This window comes from Chinchilla lanigera, unplaced genomic scaffold, assembly GCF_000276665.1.
Source record: "Chinchilla lanigera isolate Chin_1 unplaced genomic scaffold, ChiLan1.0 scaffold00086, whole genome shotgun sequence".
NCBI lineage: Eukaryota > Metazoa > Chordata > Mammalia > Rodentia > Chinchillidae > Chinchilla > Chinchilla lanigera.
Genome location: NW_004955487.1, coordinates 4,745,083 through 4,769,766, shown reverse-complemented (window position 1 = coordinate 4,769,766; position 24,684 = coordinate 4,745,083). Strand labels below are relative to the sequence as shown.

Genomic DNA, 24,684 nt, shown 5'->3' with positions numbered 1-24,684 from the left:
CGTTGCTGCTGCTGTGAACCCAAAGTCATTCATTGAGGTTGGGGCCGTTTCTATGATACATTTACTATAGATATGTATAACCTATGCACATATAAATATACAGATATAGGAAAATACGTGCTCACAAATTTCATAAAAGAAAATTGAGTGAAAACTTTCATCTTGGATAGTTTTGATGGTTTCAGAACAAATTATGTTGAGAAAAGGAACATCACTGCTTCTACAAGGTGAGGGGGGATAAATATACTACAGAAATCGCTATTGATTGTGGCTGAGGTCACATCATGCTTTGCATAGCAAATGGTTTCCATTACCTGACTATCTTAGATAATTAATGTGCAGTCGCTGGCCTTGTTTTATGTCATCGGTCACCTACTGCTGTTCAATTTCTGTCGGGTGTGTTTTCTATGGGACTGTCTCATCAATAACTGTTGTTGGATGATAATTTTATAAATCATGATGCCACCTACCCAATCCAATTTAAGGAGTAAGCACTTTCAACTCTGATGGTCTCATGGTTACATAGACCCTTGCTGTTTAACACAGAGTGCAGTTCCCTTGGAACAGTGTAGGCTCACTCTAATTCTTTTTTTTTTTTTTAAATTTTTTAGGCTCACTCTAATTCTTGCTACGCAGGATGCCTTGGTGCCCTGGCTCTCTCTTCCCAAGGAAAATGAGTTTTCCTGCTGAATGTCATAGTAGTTATCTGCTCTAATAATAGGACATTGAGCTGCTTTATGTATTTCTCAGGCACATATTTTATTAGCTCTTCAGAAACATCATCACAAAATAGAATTCTGGAACCAATTCTAAAGATGTGCGCTAGAGATCAAACTTTAGTGTGACTCGTAGTTTAATTGCAGACTACCAGCAACATCTCTTACGAGGCTCATGCTTTCATGAGGCAACTTACATTAGGTAGAAATATTACCTTTACCATAGTATGGCTTTTTGACATGGCTGTCACTCGACTTGGGCTTCCTGTCTTCCCCGGGAAGCTGTCTCGGAGACTGATCCTCGTACGACCTCACATTGTCCCTCCTCCCGGCATCCATGGCCATCTTCTCCCGCATGGCCTTTGCTCTTTCGGTTTCCAAGGCAATGGCTTTCTCCAGCAGGGTCAGGTTGCCCTTGGTCATATCAAACACCTCCTCGGACCTGTCCGAGTTCACAGAGGTGGTGTCATCGTCTCTCTCGTGACACCCATCCTCCTTCGCACAGCTGGAGAACGTTCTAGACCTGGGGCTCAACTGCTCCTCGAGCCTCATGAGGTTCATCATATCTGAGTAGTTCCTGTCGGGCGTCCTGCCCGGGAAGTCATCCTCTGGCCGGCCATGCTGGCGGACGCCCATGGTGGTCGGCTGGCTGCGCTCCTGCGGGTTGGTCTCGCTCAGCTTCCTGGCCAGGTCGAAGCACTGGTTCCTCAGACACTCCAGGCTGCTCAGGCACACCTCCTCGTCACTCTCCTCTACCATCTTGTCCACCAGCCCATTGTTCAGGGGCTTGCCCAGCATGACGTAGTTCATATTCCTGCTGTCCTGCTGCGACATGCTGTCCCCGTAGCTCCTGTCGTTGATGTTTTCCGAGAGCACGACGCCATGCCCTTGGGCCAGCAGTTTGAGGGAGTCCACCGTTTCTCGGACAACATCACTGTCTAAGTCTAGACTCAACTCGCTCTTCCGGCCCAGGTTTTCGTTCTTGTCACTGTCGTCCTCCAGGCTGTGGGATGTGTTGCTGTTCATTTCCGACTCAGTCCTGGCCCGGTATGCTGCATCCTCGGCGATTTTGCCAAGATTCAGCAACGACTTGGCCACGAGTTCATCATAGTTATCGTACTCATCGTTATTGTTATCGTCCTTTTCTGTGTCTTGCATGATGCGAGTACTGTGACAATTCATTTGATGGTCTTCTGCAAAGAAAACAGAGAAGACAAAAAGGAAAAGAAAAGAAAAAAAGTGGCTAGAATTGGAAGCTTAGTTGCAACAGCACGGGCAGTACACTAAAAGCAAGTCACACCCCTGGGGGCCAGAATAGACCCTTAGGTCCCTCTGCACCTGGGTTGAAAGTATTGACATAAAGGAAATGCACTGCCCCCACAGACAGGAGACCCCTGCATATTTTATTCACTGAGAATTCTTTTCATTAATCTGAAAATATGATAAACATAGTGTTAAAATACACATTTTTATTTCTAAATTTTAAGAATGATTTCTTGTGTATCTTGGCTTTATTTATTTCCAGGTCACCCACTGAGAAATACTAACTATATCCACCCCATCACTGTGCTTTCTAAGAGTTCATGAACTTCCCCTCTTGCCAACCCATTAAACAGATGTTCACAGCAATCGCATTTAAATGGTTTATTTCTGCAGTCATTCTTAAGCAACATGGAAGAAAGCCTCAGGTTTCTGAGAATCATGCAGGGATGCCCCCTAGGTAATGAGCTCTGCATTGAGAGCACAGGTTGGAATTGAATTAAGAGTCATTTGGAACCTGGTAGCTTTGAGACAACAAACCAAATCTACAGGAATCCCACAGTAAAGCGATGGAAGGTAAACCTGATGAGCTACAACTTCCACACCTCCACCTCCGCAGGGTGGAGAGGGTAGAAAAACTGCTCAGTGACCAGATGTCTGTAAGACAGGACTGGAAGGAATTAGGGTAGTTGTCCCAAGGACAATACAGCATTTAATTTCACCTACGGTGGTGTTCAATTCCTCTGCCTTATGGGCTTGGGAAAATTTAAGTGAATGGGGAGAAATAATGAACGAATCAGTGCATTCAATCTCAAAAAAGTATTTAGAGACACTATTTTAAGACGGTCTCGTTAAAAATGACTAAAACTCTTCTATTTCATCAGAAATTTCTTGTGCTTCACACTGAAGGAATATTTTGGATTTGTATGTCCATTCGGCATCCTAGGTAAGCACTATTATGTATACTGCAGAATACTGTACTGACAATTATAAATGGGTTCTTGAATTATAAATTGTTGTGCTCTTCAGGTTGGATTTGGGCAACTGTGTGTTCTTTTCACATCTTTTCTTTGTTTCCATGATTAAAATATCAGACTGAGAAGAATTTCTAATGTGTAATAATGATTTAAAAGCATGAGGTCTATTGACTGGGAGAAAATAATAGTTGACTAAAGCAGAGATATAGATTCTCTGGTGCTTTCTTTGTAGATTTTATGTGGAAAAGACTTTTGTTAGCGAAAAAAGATTCAGAATTCAATACCACAACAACAGAAAATCACATCTTTGGTACCCCATCTAGTGCCAATAAATAGTTAAGATACAGCACACCTCCCAAACATCAGCAAGTCAAATTCACCATGTATTAGCCAGGGCACATTTCTCATCCAACTGTCTCTCTCTGGACAGTTCCTATGCATCACTGTCCTTATTGTAAGGATAACTGTAACTCCCAAAGAGCAGCAAGGGGAAAGAAAAACAAAACAAAGCAAAACAAAAAACAACCAACAAACACACTCAGAAACATTGCGGCAATGTTAATCTCAAATGTACACTTGTCATTGGCCTGGGGTTCAATCTTTTAGGAAATGAGCCAGTCATAGAGTTAATAGGTCTCTGGAAATAGAAGTATTATAATCTCCTCTCAATTTATGCACTTTGCATCTCATGGGCCATGACTGGAGAAGCGTCCTTGGGAAAACCAGTCTGGGCTGCCTCTGCAGATAACCATGGCGATGCTTTATAGCTGTACTGCTACATCTAAGAAGAAGCAACCCCAGGATGGTTCATGAATCACGACCTGAAAATATGAAAACACACCCAGTGGGTCACAAGTTGAGTCAAAGACGAAACCATAGCCAGCAAAGGTTCACTCCATGGCTTTCTCCTTGAGTTCTCCTAGGAACTCACCACAGTACCCTAAAGAATTTGGAAAGGGAGGAATTCATTGAGATGGGGAACAGGCAGAGAAAAACCCCATCTAATCCTCCTTGTTGCTTCTAAAGCCACGATAAAGCCTGTGCTTGAAGTAAGACAGTGGTCCGCGTTTGCGGAAATTCTTCACCTTCCACCATGTGAGCGAGGTATAAGACTGTTAATGCCTGCGTGCTAATCTCAGATTATCTCAGTGCACTTCCTCTCCTTGCCCCCGCTGCCGTGCATAGCCTGGGAGAACACCTTACCTTTTAAATATTCAGTACCTATTAATCATGCCACTCATGTTACCTTCTCCCAAGGAGATTAGATGAAAACGGACACGCTTCTTCACACTGCATCACTGCCCTGGGTTCTGGCGCCTTCTGAGCAACGGGGGAAATGTGCCGGCCCCTTGTAGGCTCTGACTGGGAAGCACAGCAGGTGCACAGTTCGCACTGACCTTCGTAGCTACAGGAGAGTAAGCATGAGATCCAGAGCACAGAGCCTGCCTCAGCTTGGTTACTTGCTAACCGTGTGACACAGGCAACCCCAGTTTGCAGAGCCTCCATCAGTTCCTCACACAGCGGGGCTAGTGAAACCACTTGGCTCTTCTTGGACGTTTCTTAGGGGAATTCCGTCAATATGAGAGGGTGTGCTATGCACACTCCCTGCGTTCTGAAGTGGCTGGTGTGGATGTAGCTAGTCTTATCATGGCACACCTGCCCCCGAGCAGATGTCCAGGGAAGCCAGTCAGTGGGTGGAAGGAATCTAGAAAGAAGTTGTAGAAAATGCATCTGAATACACAGCCTGCTGCAGAATTTGGCTCTTCTTCAAGTCACTATGGCTTGGTGGTGGTGAAGTTTTGTGACTGACTGCAGTGCCTGTGGAATGGCTGTGGGCAGTAGCATGCATCGCCCAAATCTTCGCTGGTTAATAGAATTTTTCAAGTTACCAGTACTTAACTATTTCAAAACACATTTTAAATAATGCCAACTCTTAACTATGTGGACTAATGGAGAGGAATAGTCAATCAATCTATTAGTCAAATATGTGCTATAAACCAGGTATGCTGGTGCACACCTGCAATTCCAGTACTCTGGGAGGCTGAGGCAGGAGGATCACAAGTGTGAGCCCAGCCTGGGAAATTAGTATCTTAGAAAGACCCTGTTTCAAAATCAAAAAAGAAGGGGTTGAGCATGTAGCTCAATGGGAAGGTCCTTAGTTCAATTCCCAGTGCTTTGCCTCAGCTTCACCTAGACTTAGGGACCACTTACAGGGATCCTCTGGAATTTCATCTCTGGTCTTGCATATTCAGGCATTTGATCCTTCTCTGAGTGTGTTTTTGCTGAGGCTGATGTGGAAATGAGTCACACATGGACATGGGCTTTAGCAAATGGACCAGAATTTTCTGTTACCATGGGGGACTAAAAATGTGGTACACACAATGCAGAAAGTAAATGTTCTAGCCACAATAATTTCAGGAGTTGATGTTACTAGTTTCTATTTATCAAATGATGTTCCATCAAAGAAGGGGGATGGATTTGTGATAAAAAGAAGTGTTTTCCAGAAAATTAAATTACACATATCTGTTCTGAGCAAAAGAGCATAGTTATTTAGAGAGAGGCTTAGTGAAGTCCAAAGTGCTTCAATCTTCTTTCTGCAGTCTCGAGTTTAAAATCTGTCATCCAGCGGAGTCCACAGGAAATACCATGGAAAGGGGTTCCTTGTTGGCAGATGGGAGCCCTGGGGCTTCGCAGGTGTGGGCCAGACTTCGAGTCTTCACTGTGGTATGGGAAGAAGAGAAACCCTAGCCACCTCTGGATGAGTTCAGCAAGCAAAGGCAATTTCTCAGCTCAGCCAGGAGACCTCCCTAGGCCCCCATCAGCCAGTGACAAACCTCCTTTTCACTGTGTTATGTGTGCAATTTTAACTCCTGTGACAGCTTCATAAAAGGTGGTAGGTCTGAATCTTCTCCTTTGAGCCTAACTGTTCTAAATAACATATGCTCCACAGATAGAATCAGAAATGTGACCTCTGTAGGGTGTGTTGCTTCACCCTCATGATGAGGGTCTTGGTTAGAGCTCTGTGGACTCGAGTTTACAAGTACAAGCATTGGATTTTGAGCAGTTTGTCTCCCCGTGGCATGTCTGAAACACCATTTTGGATTCTTTCAACATCTGGTGAAGGCAGAGTTACTGTCTCTCTTTCTAGTCACTAACAGAAGCTGTGCACTAGCAGACCTGCAGCCTAGGAGGAGGCCCAGCAGATGAACAGGAGAGGCAATCACCGGAGGCATGCCCAGGCTGGCGGAGGTTTTCAATGATAAAGACCCCTAATTTCTGCTGCACTGAAGAGGTGTTTAAAAGTTACAGAAATAAAGCACTATTCAAATATATTTCTGACTTGCAAACACAGAAATTTTGTAATACAAGAGGCAATCGAAAAATAGAATAAATGTTAAAGTTAAAAAAAATCACAATGAAAGACACATTGCTAAGAATGATGGGATAAGTGTGTTTGAAGTGAAGGGAGTATTTTGAATATTTCAAGTAGGATCCACAGCAGTGTGCCTTTCACTGTAATAAATCTTTTACTTTAGACATCCACCGTATTTTTGATCACATGAAGGATCGTCTTTCACTGTAATAAATCTTTTACTTTAGACATCCACCGTATTTTTGATCACATGAAGATGAGGGTATTTTAGCAGTGACTGCAGTGACATTGCACATGCCACATCACGTGGGTAGGGAAGCAGTGTATGTGTGTCTAGTAGGTGCAGCTCCTATGGGCAGAAGGTGCAGCTCCTTAGCCCTTATTGTGGGGATCCACACTTCCCCGAGGGGCTCACCATGGCACCCCCGAAGGCCTCCAGTCAGTACCCTCAGCTCTTTCTGAAAGAGACCACACCTAGCCACACGTGGTTGCAGATTTCTCAAACCACATGTGGCCAAGTAGCAGAGCTAGGAGGCCATCATGGGATCCAGACTGCTTTTCCCAGGGCAGCACTGGTTCTGTTTCCATGACAACCAGTGGGCTTGTTTCCAAACTAGCTACACCTCATCTCTTCCTTGGCACACAGCATGAATCCCTCTGTGTGACGTCAGAAGGCCTCTGTGGCTGCTGTTAGCACTCATCTTCTGTTATTTTCCTCCTCTTCACACTTGGCATCAAGCTGCGTCAACTGAGGGTGTACTTCTGTTACCTGCCTCTGCAGCTGGTGCTGGAACTGCAGCTCAGCCAGGCCTTCCCACTTATCCCGCTCTGATTCACGAAGTCAAGTCCATTCCAGTGTGGAAAAGAGACTGGAAAATGAAAAACGTCCTGGGCTCCAGATCTACATTCCAGGAAGCCCAAGCCTGCAGCTCCAGGGGTTTTAGGGAACTGGACACGAAGGGAGACAGGAAGCAGGTGAGAACTGGCAGGGGCTGTGCAGAGAGGGACCCAAGGGAATTCAACCTCCTAGTTCTGCTGACCGATGTCCTGTAGTCTTGTACTCTCAGCCAACCATGTCTGCAGGCTGATCTGGAGCGCAGGCTACCACCCCTGCTCAGTCCCCTCCATACTCCGGATGTTGAAACCCACAGAGTCCTCTGACCCAGTGCTGAGCTCAGGGGATACAGCCTCCCTGCGATCCCACAGCTGGGGCAGCTTGAGCACTGGTCACAGTGCTTTCTGGGCTCAGCACCTGGATCCTTGTACCACACTCTCGGCTTCTCCCTTGCCCTTCACTGGGCCACCTGTGCTCAGCTGGGTGACCTTGCAGCCCCTGTGAGGTCCATGCGGACCCAGGGCTGTGGAGAGGTGGGGTGTGATGTGGCTGGCAGGGGCCATGTGAGGCATTGTGGGTGATGCCACCCCACATTAACCATCCTTGCTCCTTGTCGCATCTTCCGCAACTGTGCTGCTGTCTCCCTTCTGCTGGGGTTAGGAAGCCTTCCCTGATGTGGCTGACACAGCCACTTTATGACTCCCTGCATTGTTTTGCTAGTATCCATCCTGACAGTTGGAGCAGTGTATGCTGCTGTTGTTTCTTCAAATCACAGGACATCAGAGCTACAAGGAGAGGCAGAGAGAACCTACTCACGGCTCTCAGGTCACTTTGGAGGGAATGCACGTCCTGAAACCGGAAGTAACTGCTCCATGATGAACCTGCCTTCAGCAGTGGTGGGATCTTCACTTGCGCGACTTCCTGTGCGGTACCATTTCAGAGTGAAGCAGTGCCTGAGGTCCCCGGGCCCTCTTCTCTGATGATCATACTTGCTCATGGTTGAATTTAGTCTTCATCTATTTTTTCTTACTCTTCCACACCACAGGGTGTTTTTCCACCATGGCTGTTTGCAATTTCAGACTTTTGAGTGCCGATCACACATTGGAGCAATGCTGCAGGAGTGACAAGGAGCCCCACCCTTGGCGAGGGGAAGGAGAGGGGGCAGGAGTTGGGGACAAGAAGGGAGACCCCTGCTGCTGAGGCCTTGAAGGTGCATAAAGGGGTATCTGAGTTGCATTTTTAGAGACTAACGAAATTCTCAAATAGTTGTTTAAAGTGAATGGTTGATGGCCAATGTACGATTTCCAAGAATCTATAGAAGTTATTTAAAATTAACTGGGACTTTTTTTTTTTTTTTTTTTAACAAAGGAAAGTAGCAATACTGCCTTTCAGGAAAGATCTAGCACTGGGCTGATCTGAGCATCTGCAGTGGTTTGTCTGGTCCTGTTGGGTGTCTTTCCCTGTTTTCTGGAGATGGCATGGGGGGCGAGTTTTGTGTCAGCAGCTGCTCAGCGCAGGGAGAAGAGGAAGACACTGCGTGCCCACCGTCTGGACATCAAGACTTCTGCTTTTAGATAGGATCAAGGTCAGGGCCTGCCCAGGTGAGGGTGTCTGCCTTACCCTGGGTCTCCTTGTCCCCACGTGTGCCGCTGCGAGGAACAAGTGCCCCCTACAGCCGGTGCAGTGAAAATGCCTGGAGAGGCAGCCCCTTTCCGCCTGTCCTGAGCCCAGGACCTTCAGGCAGGAGCCCTCTGACCCTGATGGCGGTGCTCCTGGTGTCCCATGCGATTGCTCCAAGTGCATTTCCAGCCTCTGTGGCTACCTTGCAGCCCAGACGTCTGCCCGTGTTCCCGCGCCGTGTGTGGGTGCTCACTGCTGCCATCTCCTTCTGTCTTTGTAAATCAGTCTGCCCCTCGACTCCAGGGGGTCTCTGCCATCATACACGTCCCTGCCAAGGGGTGAGGGAGCTCAGCCTACCCAGCCCTGCCCTGGCACTTATGTTGAGCCTTCCCACTGAGTCATCTGACACTACAGGGCTGGGGTCCTGGCTCCTGTCTGTGTCTTGAATCCTTCAGTTCCTCTGCAGGAAGAAAGAGGCTGGGTGCCCTCATGCTCCAGCGGACCCTGAGGACAGGGCAGAAGCATCTGGCACAGGAAACCGAGGCCAAGGAACAGGTCTCCCGACCCTGGAGACAGGCGTGGAGTTCGCCAGCCATTCATGTACCTGGGCTGAGCGCTGACGTTTCTAGAAACCCTCACCCCTTAGAACAGAGGGGAGTTTCTCACAACCCTGTGTCAGATGGCAGAGTTGTTACTGTCACAACACACACGAGACAGCCCTGCTGGGCTCTGGGGTGCTGACGGAAGAAAGTGAATAACATGCACTTGTTCTTCTAACAGCTGTCTCTGCAGTCACAGAGCTGAGCCAGGAGCCAGAGGACAATATTCCTGCATCATGGAAAGTGTGCTCGAGGCGAGAGGTGAAAATGAGCAGAACATAAATATATACTATGATGGCAGAGAGTGACAGTGCTGTGAAGACAAAGGAGAAGGGAAGATGGACGGGCCAGGAGAGGGGACACTGGGGAGGGGATGATGCCATGTCTCATGGAGAAGGGGACGGGAACAGCACTCTGGAGAAGAAGGAGGGGATCTTGGGAAGATCTCAAGGGCAGAGCCCACGAGGACAGAGGACAGGCGAGGGGCCTGTGCTCCATGTGCACAATGGCCAAGACCAGCCTGGAGGGGCAGCGGGGGGACAGCAGGTGGCGGGTAGTAAGGACGGGTGAGAACAGGGCCAGAGCACTCTGCGTCACACACCAACATGCACCTGTGGGAGCACACGTGTGTGCACCGTGCACACCTGGGCAGAAGTGACAGCACATGCTGTGTCCATTCAGGGTGCTGCCAGCTGCACATGGCTTCTATAGGCGGCTGGTGTGAGGGGGGAGACAAATATGCAATGGGATGTCTTCTCCATTACTGTAGATTGAAACTTACTAAATTTAATTTGGTTACACTTAGGGGACTATGCTGTATGGGCTAGCACAGGGCCAGAGTGTGGAAGCCCCTGGGGGCTGGGGTCTCACTGTGATGTTATAATGTGCACATAAGTGACACATATATTTGTGGGACCTGTGTTTTATCTAAGCCATCTAGCAGCAGACCTCAAGCCTGGAGTGGCTCCTGGGGCCAGGACTGGGGCACAAGTAGTGCACTGAACAACCACAGCAGGGCTGCTGTGCATTCCTCTCACTCTGGGAGCCACAGTGTGGCCTGTTTTCTCAAGACTGATTCCCAGCGTGGAGGAAGGAGCTGGACGCAGAGGGTGACGCCAAGATAGCATCCAATGCATCAGTGAACAAAGGAAGGTAGGAGGGCCGGGGATATAGCTCAGGGGCATAAGCACCTGCCCGGCAAGTTCAAGGTCCTGAGTTTGATTCCTGGTACCAAAAAAAAAAAAAAAAAAAAAAAGGAAGGTAGGAAAGGTGGGCTGCAGTCAGGGTCACCATGGAAGACATTGCTTACTTGCATCTACCTGTGTCTGTCACATGCTCTCCCTCATCAGGGACACCCGACACCAGGTGGCCCTTTGAGGTCTAGAGCAGGTTTGCAGGGGACAGTGGACGGCAAGGCCATGGTGCAGAGAATGTAGGGCTTTCTCTGGGCCCACAGGGATTATCAACTTAATACCATGCATTTTATAAGCAAAGCCGTGACTTGACAATTTCCATCAAAGCCAGAAACTGAAGCAAAAAGAAGACTTTTCACCAGGCAGCCAAGTTGCAGAAGACTTGTAACTTAGAAACCGTGAGTTACATTTCTCTATTAAAGTTTTCGCTCATTAGGGGTCAAAGTTAATGGAATGTGAATAAAGGAAACTGCACTTATTCATGGAGTTTTGGGAGTCTTTCTTCTTGATGGTGTTTAGGTTTCTGGCTTGTCTAAGTTTGTTAAGGAATAGTAGGAAGGTCATGTTGGCTCACCCAAGAGTTCTCTAAGATCAGCTAAAGCACACAGACAATTTTGCTTGTCTGTCTCTGTCTCTGCCTCTGTCTCTGTCTCTGTCTCTCTGTCTCTGTCTCTGTTTCTATCTTTCTCTCTTTGTATCTGTCTGTATACTTGTGATGGTTAAGCTTACTTGTCAATTTAATTGACTTGGAAGCAGTCAGGAGGTTAGTAGAGATCACTTCTGGGTGTTTTGGGTGGGTCATGGAGGGGTGACCTTGGGGTCTGTATCTGGTCCCTCACCTCTTCTCTCTCTGGTGCTGTTCCCTAGCTCTGCTTTCTAGCTGCCATGAGCTAAGCATCTTTCGTCTGCCATGCCCTTCTGCCATGGTGTTCCTGTCTTGGAGCCAGCTACCCATGGACTGAATCCCCTGAAATCCTGAGCCAAGTTATACCTCTCCTCTTTTAAATTGTGGGGATCAAATATTGTGTCCTAGTGGCAGGAAACCCGACTGTGCAGTGTCATCCTGCCTGTCTCTCTCTCTTACATGCATAGTGGTCAGAGTTTCCAAATTAACTGGACCACCCTGAGCACTATTTGCTCCCAGAGCAAAATTGTGTTTGTTGCTGTTCATGATCATAAATCAGGGGGTGTAAAGGATTTTTGAAAACCCCAGGGCTGTTTCCCAGGGGTGGGAAAAGTGCTTCTTGAAGTTGGTGGGTTGGGGGACACAGGGGACTAAAGGGGACACAGGAACCCTTTTCTCATTTCTTATTAACTCAGTTTCATTACTAGCAGATAGAGATAGAGAGAGAGAGAGGGAGAGAGAGACTCTGACTTGCTTCTAAACAGCCCACAGAGACAATTTTCCTTGTTGGCACAAAGTTTCGTGATTCTTGATATCCAAGGCTTAGATTCTTTTAAACTCAAATCTTCATACCTCCATCTCAGTTTATGATATCTAATTCTTTGTGAAGAACAATACTCTGCAGTTTTTATGTGCATACTCATGTAGGCTCCACTACACATTTCACCTGGTGATTGTACTTTGTTTTTATTTAAAAAAAGGACAAAAGCTACCCACTGTGCTCTGGGCACACAGAAAACACACAGATGTATAAAATGAGCTGTTGATGTGCATGAAGACCTTCATGCTCATGAATGGAGGGCACTTCCTGATACTTGAACCTTGCATCAAATGCGAGCAAGGTGACCTGCTCAGGACAAGCCACACAAGGGCCAGAAAGGTACCTTCTCCTAGATGTCATGCTTCTCTGGGACAAACTAATAGTTGCAATGAAAATTAAATTAACAAGATAACCAAATAAGCTGCTAATTCTTTACTGTTAACCTGGAAAACAAAGTGAATAGTATCATAGTAGGCCTATTCTCTTAGAGTCTTCTTTTTTATTACAGGATAGGAAAGATGTTTTCCTAGCACTTTGCATGTGATTTGAATCCTAAATGTACATAGTGCTACATGCTCAGCAAGTTTTCTGGCTTGTATTGAAGCACCCAAACTATAAGATACAGTTATATTTTATAATTATACAAAAATTAGTTTGCAGGGAGAATGTAAGTTTTTGTTACTGTCCGGTCCCTAGAAAGGTCTCCTGGTTGCCACAGCACCACCTTCTTCAACATATTAGGGTTCTCAACCCCCTGAAAGAACCCTCTCATGGACACAGGGAAAGGTTAATTTTTAAAGTGATAAAGAAAAATCACCATATTCTTTCTCCCAATGGTGTCCACAGCCTTTCTTCACGTGAAGCCTTGCATACTAAACACATCATCTTTGTTCTATGTTGGTCTCAGAACTCATTGCCTTTTCTGCTGACTGTAGTGGAAAACGGGTTGGCTAATTCTGATTTTCACAGTCTGTCTGCATTTCAGCTTGCTTTCCTCATCAGGGACAGCTCCCAGTGAACGCCGGAAGAGGCTAATTGGCTAATCAATATGGAGAGCAGCAGCCAAAAGGGAAGTCAGGGAATTCAGAGGCCACAACACGACCGCCCATCTCCTGCACCCTGTTTCTCCTCATGGACATTCATCCTTGTCTGTCACAAATTATCAAGATGCTCTAGGGACTTGGGTCCTCGTGTATCACCTGTGTGAAAGAAACACACTGTAGGAAATTTTACCATCATGTACTGCCCTGGAAACGCCCCGTTGGAAGACAGTCTCAGGGAGAGGACTGCTTCATGGCAGCAGCCAAAGGAACAGAGTCCAAAATCAGAATCAGTGGGTGCTGATCTCTGGCCATCACGATTATTTCAACAGTGGACCAAAGAGAGTCACAGCCCAATCATCCAATAAGAACAGCCCTCCTCTGTTCTCTCTGCACCCCACGATGTGGTTCTGCCTCTGGTGTGCTGCTTTGCCTGGTCTTCAGAAATCACATAGGACATCCAAGCAGGTTCTTAGCATGATTATTCACCATTTTCCTCTAACAACCTCACCAGAGTGTACTGGCCAGGAAGCCACGGCACACACCGACTGATATGGACAGAGTGCTCTGGGCAGCCAAGAGGCCACCCAGAAAGGCAGTGTCTACAGTGCACCTCACTTACCCCTGTGACCAGCAGCTGTCTTCCAAAGTCTGCCTGCCAAAGCTGGTCCTGGGACTGCGCAGAGGTACACAGGAAGGGGATCCGCAGGTCTACCCAAGGATTTTAGAAGCAGAACTTTTGAAGAATCAGCTGTGTGGTGTAAAGGGCTGTGCATAGGCACCTTTTTAGTCTGTGTTTTTCTTCCTAGAATTTCCATTCCCAGCTATGGGGAGCTAAGATACCTGCTCAAAAAGACTGTATATATGCAATATAGATGTACAAATATACATGTGCATATAAATATTTCTTTAAATAATTAATAGTTTTGGTGGACTGGAGTAGGAAAATAAATCATAACTCACTAGGTCTTATATCCACTTAAACCACATTTGTCAAATTATGGGAGTTCCAAAGTACATTTGTCATAATATGTGCAAAATCTGCTGATAAAAAAGTCTATGACCACTGAGCTCTAAGTTACTGACCTTTTGAATAAGGATGTTTTTATCTAAGAAATGTGGAATTAGACCATTATTATGTATTTTGAAAATAAATTCTTCACACACAAGGCCTTCGATGAGTCAGCTACATAATAAGTATAAGATGATGGATGAAATATGAACTTGATGTAATCTGAATTGGGCTACTCAGATGCTTTCTGCTGTTGTTCAAGTAAGCAGAAAGTGGTAAAAAGAACCTGAAATCTGTAATAAGAAAAACCATCAACAGAGTGACTACATAGCCACTACTTACAGAAAATAATGAGCTTCAGTTTCTAATTAGTACAAGGAAAGGAAGATAGTTTCTACCCGACTTATCTCTACATAATCACTGTGAGGATCCAGCCCAATACCACACAGAAATATACTCATAGGAAATGCACATTATTAGTAGAACTTTGGTTTATGTATAACTGCAGCACCAGAGGAGCCTTGGAATTAAAATAAATGCGTAATTTCCAAGTTATAAATAATGTTCTCTCTACATCCTGTGGGCTCCTATTGTAACAACCCAGTGATTTGTATACATTTGTTTTGTATAAAACAGAATCTCTTGATAAACTCCACATTGCAATTTATAATCAAGGTGGAAAAAGCTTCCCTGGCTGTATAAATAATGGTATCCTATTAGTATAAATAACCTGAGACTTTGCACCTGCTGTTGACAGCAGAAGCTCTGTCCTTAGGCCCCTGTCACAGCCCTGATCTCTCCACACTGGGTGGTTGTCTGCACCATGGAGAGGGCATGTCTGCCTCACACCTGGAATCTTCTACGAATGTCCCATCTGACTTTAGGTCACTGTGCCTGTGTGTGTTAGGAATGAGGCACAGTCCACCCTAGAGGGGTGTGCTGCTCTCTCTGGGCAGGATGGGCTGTGACATCCCCAGGGAACAAGAAGGGGCACCTTGCCATGGAGATCAGACCCAACAAGCATCTTTCTTGTCCACTGTTCAGCATCCTGTGCTCTCACTGGGACCCCCACATTGAAGGTGTCCCTACCATGGCACCGGTTTGCATTTGTTGATAGTGACAGTGGCACGAACTCTTGCAATAAGGTAAACTATGATGCACTTAGTGAGGAGGGCGGAGAATAGGAGGCCGGCGGGTTGATGCTGTTCAAAGTCTTATTTTAATAAAACATCACTAGGAGTGCATTCATGAAAAATGACAGCTAGATGAACAAAGCTTTTCAAATCTTTTGATCTAGAATCTTTCTGCAGATTCCTGACCCTTGTGGGCTATGAAATATGGGGAGAGTAATCTGCTGGGAATTTCAACGTGCGATGTTGGTAAATGGTGTCTCAGAGCACCCGCTCGTGGGGCGCCTCCATGGAGACTTCTCCCTGTGTCAGAAGGGTTGTCCCTGTGCCACTGTCTCTAGGAAGTAGTCAGCTGGCCTGGAAATGAAACAAGCCTCTGGTGTCTCCTACAGAGAACTCACAAATGCTCAAAGTCACAGGGGAGTGTCCCCCATGAGAGACACTATTGTTGACTCTGACAGCTTCTTGGTTTCGTGTTGACAGGAGAGGCTGTCTGAAAGGGATAAAGCACACGCTTCCTATGAGTGTGTGAGTACCCAGCAAGTGGAAACATCCATCTTCTGTTGGAAGCTGCTCCTCTAATCCACAGCAGCTCCCTGGGTCTGCACTGAGCTTCAGTTGTTCAGGGATTTATTTAAAGTCCGGGTAATGGATGATTGTGGGCATTGCCTAACTGGGGAGCAGATGCTGCTGTGAATCAGAACCCAGCATCAACAGCTTAGAATGAATCCTGTATCCTAGTCCTCTCCTGGGAGTTTGATTTCTGGGACCTCCTTGCTCAACTTCTGATGCCTGGGTATGGTCATTATGCCCGATGTGCTCAGGAAATTAGCAATCCTTGGACCTGTATCCTAAACATGGAGTGGTCTAATGATACAGCCATGCATCCATTTATGATGGCTTTGCTTGAATTAGTTCAGCAAAATTGTCTTGGGTTTTGAGATGTTACCTGGTTTTTTAAAACAATAGTGTTCCAAGTGTTCAAGTCACAAAACCCAACCTTAGACAGTGACATTCTAATGCTTTTCGGTAAGGCAAGTTTCCAAACGTGCCACTTTGTCTATTGGAAAGTAGATTACTTGAACTGTCACCCTAAATAAACTAAGATTGAAAAGTTTAAGTCTAGGAGGTAAAGAACAGAAATGAAATTTGGTTAAGATCCTCGGTTAAATGACACATATTTCAAACCTCCTACCTTAATCCACAGCTCACAAAAAGCATTCATAATTTGCAGTGTTAATGTCTACTTCCTTCCAAACAGCATGAACATTTAAAAAAGCAATATTTTATACCTTCTTAATAATAAGCCATGGCCAAAATACAAATCATGCATGGATCTCAACTAATAATATCACCTCAAACTGCATGCTTCTAATACAGTGTTTGCAAATAATTCACTTGGTTGGTCTGCTTTCCAGCTCTCCCCATATTTCATTACACAGAACTACGGCTTTTAATTCTCAGTGTCTCATTAATGGCAATGGTGCATTTTGTCCCCAGCAGAGTAGGGAGAATCAGTGGCAACTCTACTGGCACCTATGTTCTGTGCCAGTGCCTTGTGTTTTTTGTTAAACCTTCTCCATGTGGTATCTTATAGTTTCAAGTCAGGAAAGTCTTGGACGTCAGACATGGAAGATTGACTATGACATGGTTCTCTTCTATGAGAAGCCCAAACTGTATAATTTAAGGAGCAAAGTAAAGAGGAGATGGAAGTGGCTTTTCTGAAGATGGAGAAAAGGCTTTGGGTAAGGAGAAAGAGGGGAGGATCCAGGGAAAAAGGGATGAAAATGATCAAGATGTGATGGATATGTAATAATTCCCCCAAACAAATGTGAGTATTATGTATCGCAAACACAAACTATTAAACATTGCGGGAGGGCCAGGCATGGTGGTGCATGCCTGTAATCCCAGCACTCAAGAGGCTGAGGCAGGAGGATCGTTGTGAGTTCGAGACCAGCCTGGGCTACAAAGTGAGCTCAAGGCCAGCCTGACCCGCATAGCAGGACACTGTCTCAAAAAGACAAAAAGCAAATTGAGGGAGAATATATTTTAATTTATGCAATTCATATGTAAGTATATGTTTAGCTACATATGTATATTTGCCTATAGGTGTACAAGTAAATGGGAAATTATTTTGTAAGAATTTTAAGCCACTGAAACAATCTAGGATCATGGCATAAGATTCTGGCTTCTTTGTAAAGCTGCTCACCACTTCTGAGTGGGAAACAGCCCTGTCTGTCTGTGCACAGGACCTGCAGCCATGTGATCCAAAGCGCCTTCTCCACTGGCTCAAGTGATGGCCTTTGTGTTGAGAAGTTTGCTCTCCTGGACCTAAGACTCGTGAAGAGCTCTGAGCCCAAGGAAAAAGGGTAAGGACACATGTTGTCATGTTGCCACATTGTTGTCATTCTGGCATATTTCTAGGAGAAAGCTGTGAGTTATCCATGTCTCTCTAGGCTCTTAAGAACGCTCTCTTGGGGCTGGGGATTTAGCTCAGCAGCAAAGCACCTGCCTGGCAAGCGCAAGGTCATGAGTTCGGTTCCCAGTACCGAAGAAAAACCAATCCCCCCCCACAAAAAAAAAAAACCAAAAAAACAAAAAAATTTTCCGGTACCGAAGAACACTCTCTTGCTAGAAAAGAAATGACCTTCAGGAAAGGGCATTTCAAAGTTATATTTTTGAGTTTTGTCCTAACAGGAGGCTGTGTGGAAGGCGAGAGTCATCTGAAATGCACTGTGACATGTCCCCAGCCCTGTACAGAGGGTGCCACAGTGTTGGGTGCCCCAGATGGGAAGCACATGACCATTTCCTCTCCACTGCATTTCTCTGCACCCTTCTCACAGGACAACCACCAAGTCAAGCTGTGGTGATTGACAGAGTCCACCTAGTAGCCACTGGCTGAGGACCCTCTGCCTGGAGGACATGCAGACTAAGGACACCCCACAGCACCCCTTGGGTTGGTAAGAGCATCGCTGGCATAGAACTTTCAAGAGAATGGCAAAATAATGACCAAGGATGCTAAATTACTTTTCTGTTTTTGCTCCGTTTTGCTGAGCTAATCAAATATGCACACCATCAGTACCTCAGCAAATTGCTGTGACCACCAAGCCGAAGAACAATTTGACCAAAAACAAAATTTAAAGCCTAGAAGATAATTTAAAGAAGTCCTCTAAGACAAAGAGAAATTCTCTTAAGCATATTATCCCTTCAGTAAGGATCAAGCCAACTTGTCCCTGTAGCAATGTCAGGGTATAAGAGATTGTTAACTCCACAGAATTCACACCCAAAACCGGGCCCATGTCACAATGTGACACTTTGCTAGTATTTTAAAGATTACCATTTTCCTCCTCCTCCTCTTCCTCTTCCTCATCTTCCTCCTCCTCTTCCTCTTCCTCCTCCACATCCTCTCCATCTTCATCATCGTCATCCTCCTCCTCCTCCTCGATCTCCTCCTCCTCCTCCCGGTCCACCTCCTCATCCTCGTCATCCTCATCCCCTTGCTCCTCGTTGTCCTCAGAGAACTCCTCCTCCTCGTCCTCATCCTTCTCGTCCATGTCTTCTGTCCCATCGCTCTCATAGCATTCGTCCACTGAGGAGCTGTCTGCTTTCACCGCAAATGCTTTTCTCTTGGGAGCAGGTTCTTGGGGCTGCTTATCTTGTGTTTTTCTTTTTTTAGCCAAGGGACAACCATATACACTGATAAAAAATAGAGAAAGAGAGAGAAAGAGAGAGAGAGAGAGAGGGAGAGAGAGAAGGAGAGAGACTTGTGTTATTGTCTTTAAAGATCAGAGCAATAAGAGATCCTGGTGAGGATATTAAAAGTTGAGCATGAATGACATTGATGCAGATGCCAGAGAGTGATGAGCAGACACATGCCTCACACATGTGCCAAATTCTATTAACGAAACTGCATCCCAAAGCAACATAGTTTGCATTGTCTGCTGCCATTAATATTTACTCTGAGTCTCCTAGTCCTCAGTACTGTGGTTCCAGACGACGTGGAGGTGCCACTAAGATTCCTGAGCATGGCTTACGAAACATTTGTATGAGCTGCGTAGCATGCAGTTGACAACGTAAATTCAGTTTATTCAACATTTTACCAGATATACAGCATGTGTGATGTACACTTAAAACAGTCTTGATTTTATGGATGCTCTTTTAACTTATAGGATTCACATAAACTATCAAAGTGTGCTAGGTTGTGAAAAGCTTTGGATTTGTAGATTCTGTAGGTAAAAGTATATCTGCAGACATGATAACCCACTGAAAGAAGAGAAGCCATATATGCACTTGCTGTTTGTTCATGAGAAGAAGTTTCACAGATCCCTGTCTGTCCTGGATAGTATCAGTCCATCCATCCCCAGAATTCCAGGCAATGACCTGTGTGTGATCGGCAGTCACCACCAAATCAGGCACAAAATGTTCCAGATTTGGGTAAGACCCTTACAGCATCAGCTCACAAAATTTGCTGAAGAAAGGGCAGTTTTCCAAAGCTATGCTGCCAATTTAGTCTCTTTTTTTTTTTCTTTCAGGAAATTCTATAAATGCTGCAATGAATAAGGGAGAAAAGAGAGAGGTGAAAGGACTGTGGGCAAATACCCCATGCGCCTAAAATGCGGTGTGTGATCTCTCTGCTGGCTGAGTCCATGCAGATCCCTGGAGCCCTGTACTGGCTCAGCTCGGAACTGGGAATGGAGAAAGGATCACTTGGTCTTGAAGGTTCTGTGGGGCAGGAGCCAGTGTAAGTGGGAGACGCGGAGGGAAAGGCATGACCCTTTGTCCCAGGATCTATGGTCCAACAAGGACTTGGATATGTCAACAACACCAGCTTAGATCCACTTACTACTGTTCAACATGGTCCCCAAGAACCTGCACTCACCCCACATGTGCTGAAATATGGATGAGGGTCACAGAGCCTCTGATAAAGTACAGGTCACATATGAAGCTCTGGGTGTCTATGCAGGAAATATAGAGCCATTTGAACTCTTCCAAACCCTTGGTGATGCGATCAAGTTTGAAGGTTAGAAAAGTGGTGGCCAATGGCTAGCCATGTGGGGAGGAGGGCTCTTTGGGGGTGTAAAGTTGGGGCACAGACAGAGATCAGGCATCCCTGCACATAGGCAGAAGGTGAATTGGAAAGGGCAAAATCGGGCAGCTCTGTGGGGAGCCCCAGCATGAGGGAGCCTGGGCTGTCTACTCAGATCCATGGTGGGTAACAGGTGCCACCTCTCCCAGTGACAGAAGGAACAAGCCTGGGCAGGTGCTGGAGCAGGCACCCGGGAACAGGACAAAGAGCACACTAGATAAATGTCCAACTTTGGACCTCAGAGTCATCAGCTGAGAATGAGAAATGCTCACGTCACACAGTTGCCTTATGGATGAAATGGAGAAGAAAAAAGAAAACCACGTAGGAGGTTCATACAGTGTCGGGCATGTGCTAGGTACTCAGTGCCTCGCGGGGACTGCTGTGTAATGTTGATGATAAGAAATTACCTCTGTTGTCTTATTACTGCTTGGGTGACCAGCTACCCAGCAAATGTTACTCCTCGTGGTACTGAGAACTAGCCCTTTTTAATACAACTACTAAGACAAGTAGGCGGCTGGCACCACCGCAAGGGAAGTGCACACTGCTGACAGTTTTTCCTCATTGCCTGGCTGTTGTATTGTCTCATAAAGACAATGTCCATCATCGAGCACCCCCGAGGATGCTACAGGACAAAGCACCCTGAGTCTGGGGATGTCCCTTCTGCCTCGCCCCTGACTGACCAGGTCAGTCCCTGCCTCTGTCTGACTGTCAAGGTTCTCATCTGTGCAGTGAGCAGAAGGATGAATTTGAGAGCTCTGCCAGCCAGGAGATGTGGGATGACTGCTCACCTGACTGCAGCCCTGTCCCCTGTAGGAACAGCATAAGGAAAAGAAGAGTGATTGTAATGACTGGGCTAAGCTGAAGGAACAAATATTGGTGCACACAGCATTCTGAGCAGAAAGTTTTTAGAGGATTTCTGAGATTGCTTCCCTGTGGACTCTCTTATGTGCTGGGCAGGATCTGGGTCCACCGCCTCAGACACGGGCAGGTTTGTCCACACTCTGCACTCACCAAGTCCAACTTCCACCCCACCCATCTCTTGGGGTACTTCTATCTTGGGTTACTGTGTTGTTACCCTCTGGTCCAGATAATGCCACAATGGATCAAGATAGCCACTGGCTGCCTCTCTGTCTCGTTGTTACCCTCTGGTCCAGATAATGCCACAATGGATCAAGATAGCCACTGGCTGCCTCTCTGTCTCTGTCTCTGTCTGTCTCTCTCATAACAGTGGAGGTTGAACCCAGAGCCCTTGCAGTGAGCTACATCTCCATCCCCTTATAAAATTTCTTTCTCTCTCATTAAGTCCTTGAGTTGCCCTTGCTGGCCTCAGACTTGCAGTCCTGCCTCAGCCTCCCAGAATGCTGGGAAGACAGGCACGTGCAGGACACCCAGCCAATCAGTGTATCTTGAAATGGCCTGCGTGGTGCTGGAGTGCCCTGGGCCACAGTCACTCACAGCTGCTCACCAGCCTGCCTTTGGCCATGGGACTCATCTAGGTCACTGGGGACGATGACAGGCAGTTGGCATTGTGTCTTCTGGCCGTGGGCAGCTTTTCTAGACAGTACGAGGGGCTCTTCTCCATGTCCCCTCTTTGCTTGCACCCTGCTGCTCAGGTCTGCAGATGGTGATGCTGTGAAGCTCAGGGCAGGAGTGGAGCTGACTCTCACACTCGATGACACAAGCAGGGCTGGGCTTCCCTGGGGACAGCCTTGGGCTGCTGGCTTCTGGTGATGACATCTGGCTGTGAGCTTGTGGCAGGCGTCTGGGCACAGGCTGCAGGAGGAAGGCTGTCCCCATCCAGGGCCTCCTGAACCACACCTCTCCATGCCACAGCTGCCACCACACCTGCCACTGTTGACGACCCCTGCCGCTTGTCCTTCTCCAGTTTTTGGAGACCTTTTCTGTCCTCCTAACCCTCCCATTCCTTTTGAGGGGAGGGTGGAGGGGAGAAAACAAATAAGGGAGAGGAGAAAAAGTATGGGATCAAGAGAGCCGGACAAGGTGAGTGTGTCTGCGGGAAGCCAGGTAGGAACGAAAGGGGTGGGCAGCAGTGTCACTGAGGGCTCAGGGTGGCGCAGTCGTTGCCCAGCAGGCTTTGGCTCACGGGATGTGCTACCCAGCTGCCCGGACAGAGTTGGGGCAGTGACTGGAGGGACTGCATGCCTGGCACAGAGAGCCAGGTTTCCTTCCTCAGCACCAAGGGGGCATCTGTGTTCTCTGGCCAGGCCTCAGCTTTCCTGTCTGGATTGTGAAAGTTACCAGCACCTTCACTGCTCTGAAGTTTTCAGTCACTCAGACTTTCGGAATGATTCCTTTCTCAGCGTGGGAACTTCCCAGCCAAGTGTAGGTTTTGCTATCTTCCCATTGATTTCTGTTTCCACCTGGACCAATTTTACTTCCTCTTTCTACATCTCACAAACGGTTTGGATTAACCTGGCAGCCGTGGGCACCAACGTCCCGTGTTTCCTGCCAATTTACATGGGGGTTCACACCCTTCTCTACCTCCTTTAAAGTAGTGTAAATAAAATCGCACCTCTAACTGCATATGAAACTAGATGTGACTTCTCTTTGTCCCTTCTCTGTGCAGCTCCTTCCCCCGAATGCCCGTTCCTATGTACTTTTAACACGATCGTAGCATTCAAGCCCCAGGCACATTTCGTTCTACTATGAGGACTCAGGAGCATGCTTGGAGTGGCGGAGGTGCTTGGGCTCTGCTGTGAAGCCCTGGGATGGTCAGAGAAGCTCTGGAAAGTGGCTCTGAGACACGTTGAATGCAGTCTCATTGTGATCTTCAAGTGTGGCCCAAAGTGACAGGAATGCAGTGGAGGGTATGAGTGGCCTTCCACCATCTGTCACTATGCTGCACGCATTGATGTGGTGTCCAGGGTCCCCTTGGAGCCTCAGGGCCCTGTGGGAGAGACCGATCACATCTGGGAGCCTGGGGGGGGGATGCAGAGGGAGAAAGAGGAGGTCCTGTCCCTGTTCACCTGTGCAGCTCACCTGAGCCACAGACACACTCAGCCCCAGCTGGGCACCTGTCTGTCACCTGGGAAGCTGTCACCAAGGGAGGTTTCCAACAACGAACTTGGCCTTTGTTCTCATCTTCTGTGCAGAGGGATTCCAGGCCCGGGTGACCTGGAATCTGTGCCCAAGGCTGCTTCTTAAGTGACTCCCGAAGCCTCCCCGGGCTGCATGTGGCCCATGGTGGCTCAGGGCTCCGGGTAGTGTTAGGTGCTCAGTGAATGTCTCGGAAGGAGCAAACCACAGTCCTCCTGCTAGTGGGGAGTGCAGTGCACTCACACGAGACCAGGGCTGCACACACAGCCTCTCCCCTCCCTGGTGGGGGGAAATGGCAGGTGCTTAACTGCATCTCCTGTTTTAGAGCTGCAGCATCCACTAGCCATGTGCAGCTACTTAATTACCATGAAAGAAAATTAAACATTTAATTTCCCAGGTGCACTGGTCACATTTCAATTGCCTGGTGGCTGTGTGAGGTGAGGGGCCACCACACCGGACGGAGCGACATTACCGCTCTCACACCGGGTTCTTTGGACAGACCTGTGGGAGCCCAGCACACTCTCTGGAGCACAGTAGTAGCTAAATAATTGATTGTTAGATAAAGAAATGACGGAGAAGGTGCTAGATAGCACAGGGAAGAGGCTGAGGGTGCTAAGTAGAGCAAGGGCTGGGGTGTGGAAGGCAGCTCATGGTTCCCAGCTGAGCCCCACGAAGGTCCTCTGTGGCCTGGCCAGGTGGAGGGGCCATCGTCTGTGTGTCTACAGCACAGGGGATCACTTGTCCTGGGGGACATGGTGGTGCTAAGACAGGCTCCTGCAAGCCCCCAGGCTCTAAGGTGACCCTGGCTGACCATCAGTGCCTGAGGGTAGTGACACGGAATGCCACTCCTGTTTTCCTCACTTTATAGAAAATGCAGCCCTTGAAAACTACGAGATTCGTGCTAGCTTTGGCAGCATGGATGCTAAAATTGGAACGATAGAGAAGATTATCATGGCCCCTGCGCAAGGATGACACGCAAATTCGTGAAGTGTTCCATATTTTTCTCACTAGTGTAAAACCTGAAAGAGTTAATTTAAACTAGGAGGTATGATAGACATTGTGAAATGATAGGAAAATGCTCAAGGGTAAAGGGCAACTGGGATGTAGGAAGAGAGAAGGGAAAGAAGGAGAAATTTTGTATGTGTGTGTATACAGCATAGTCAACATAGTTGATCTACTGTCTTCTATTTCTTTGCTGAAAGAAACTGTTAATGAGTCCTTGATTGATCAATATTGCATGTCTCTATTTGTTTTCATGAGAAACCACTTTGAAGATATCAATATGTAATACAACAAGCATTGTTAATTTCCTACCACTTTGTTTGTAACTCTGTATTGTCT

At 46.9% G+C, this 24,684-nt stretch overlaps 1 protein-coding gene across 12 annotated transcripts in view; it reads right to left on the bottom strand.

Moving 5' to 3' along the window:
* Myt1l (myelin transcription factor 1-like) overlaps positions 1-24,684 on the bottom strand; it is a 398,225-nt gene that overhangs the window by 85,603 nt on the left and 287,938 nt on the right. For 9 of the 12 annotated variants that reach the window (XM_005404380.2, XM_005404385.2, XM_005404381.2 and 6 more), the window contains exons 9-10: positions 18,538-18,896; positions 932-1,909 (exon numbers count right to left, since the gene is read on the bottom strand). In XM_005404380.2, coding sequence (XP_005404437.1) covers positions 932-1,909; positions 18,538-18,896 — 1,337 coding nt within the window. The remainder of the gene's footprint in view (positions 1-931; positions 1,910-18,537; positions 18,897-24,684) is intronic. The other 3 variants (XM_005404382.2, XM_005404383.2, XM_013504409.1) reach the window with 1 other exon arrangement.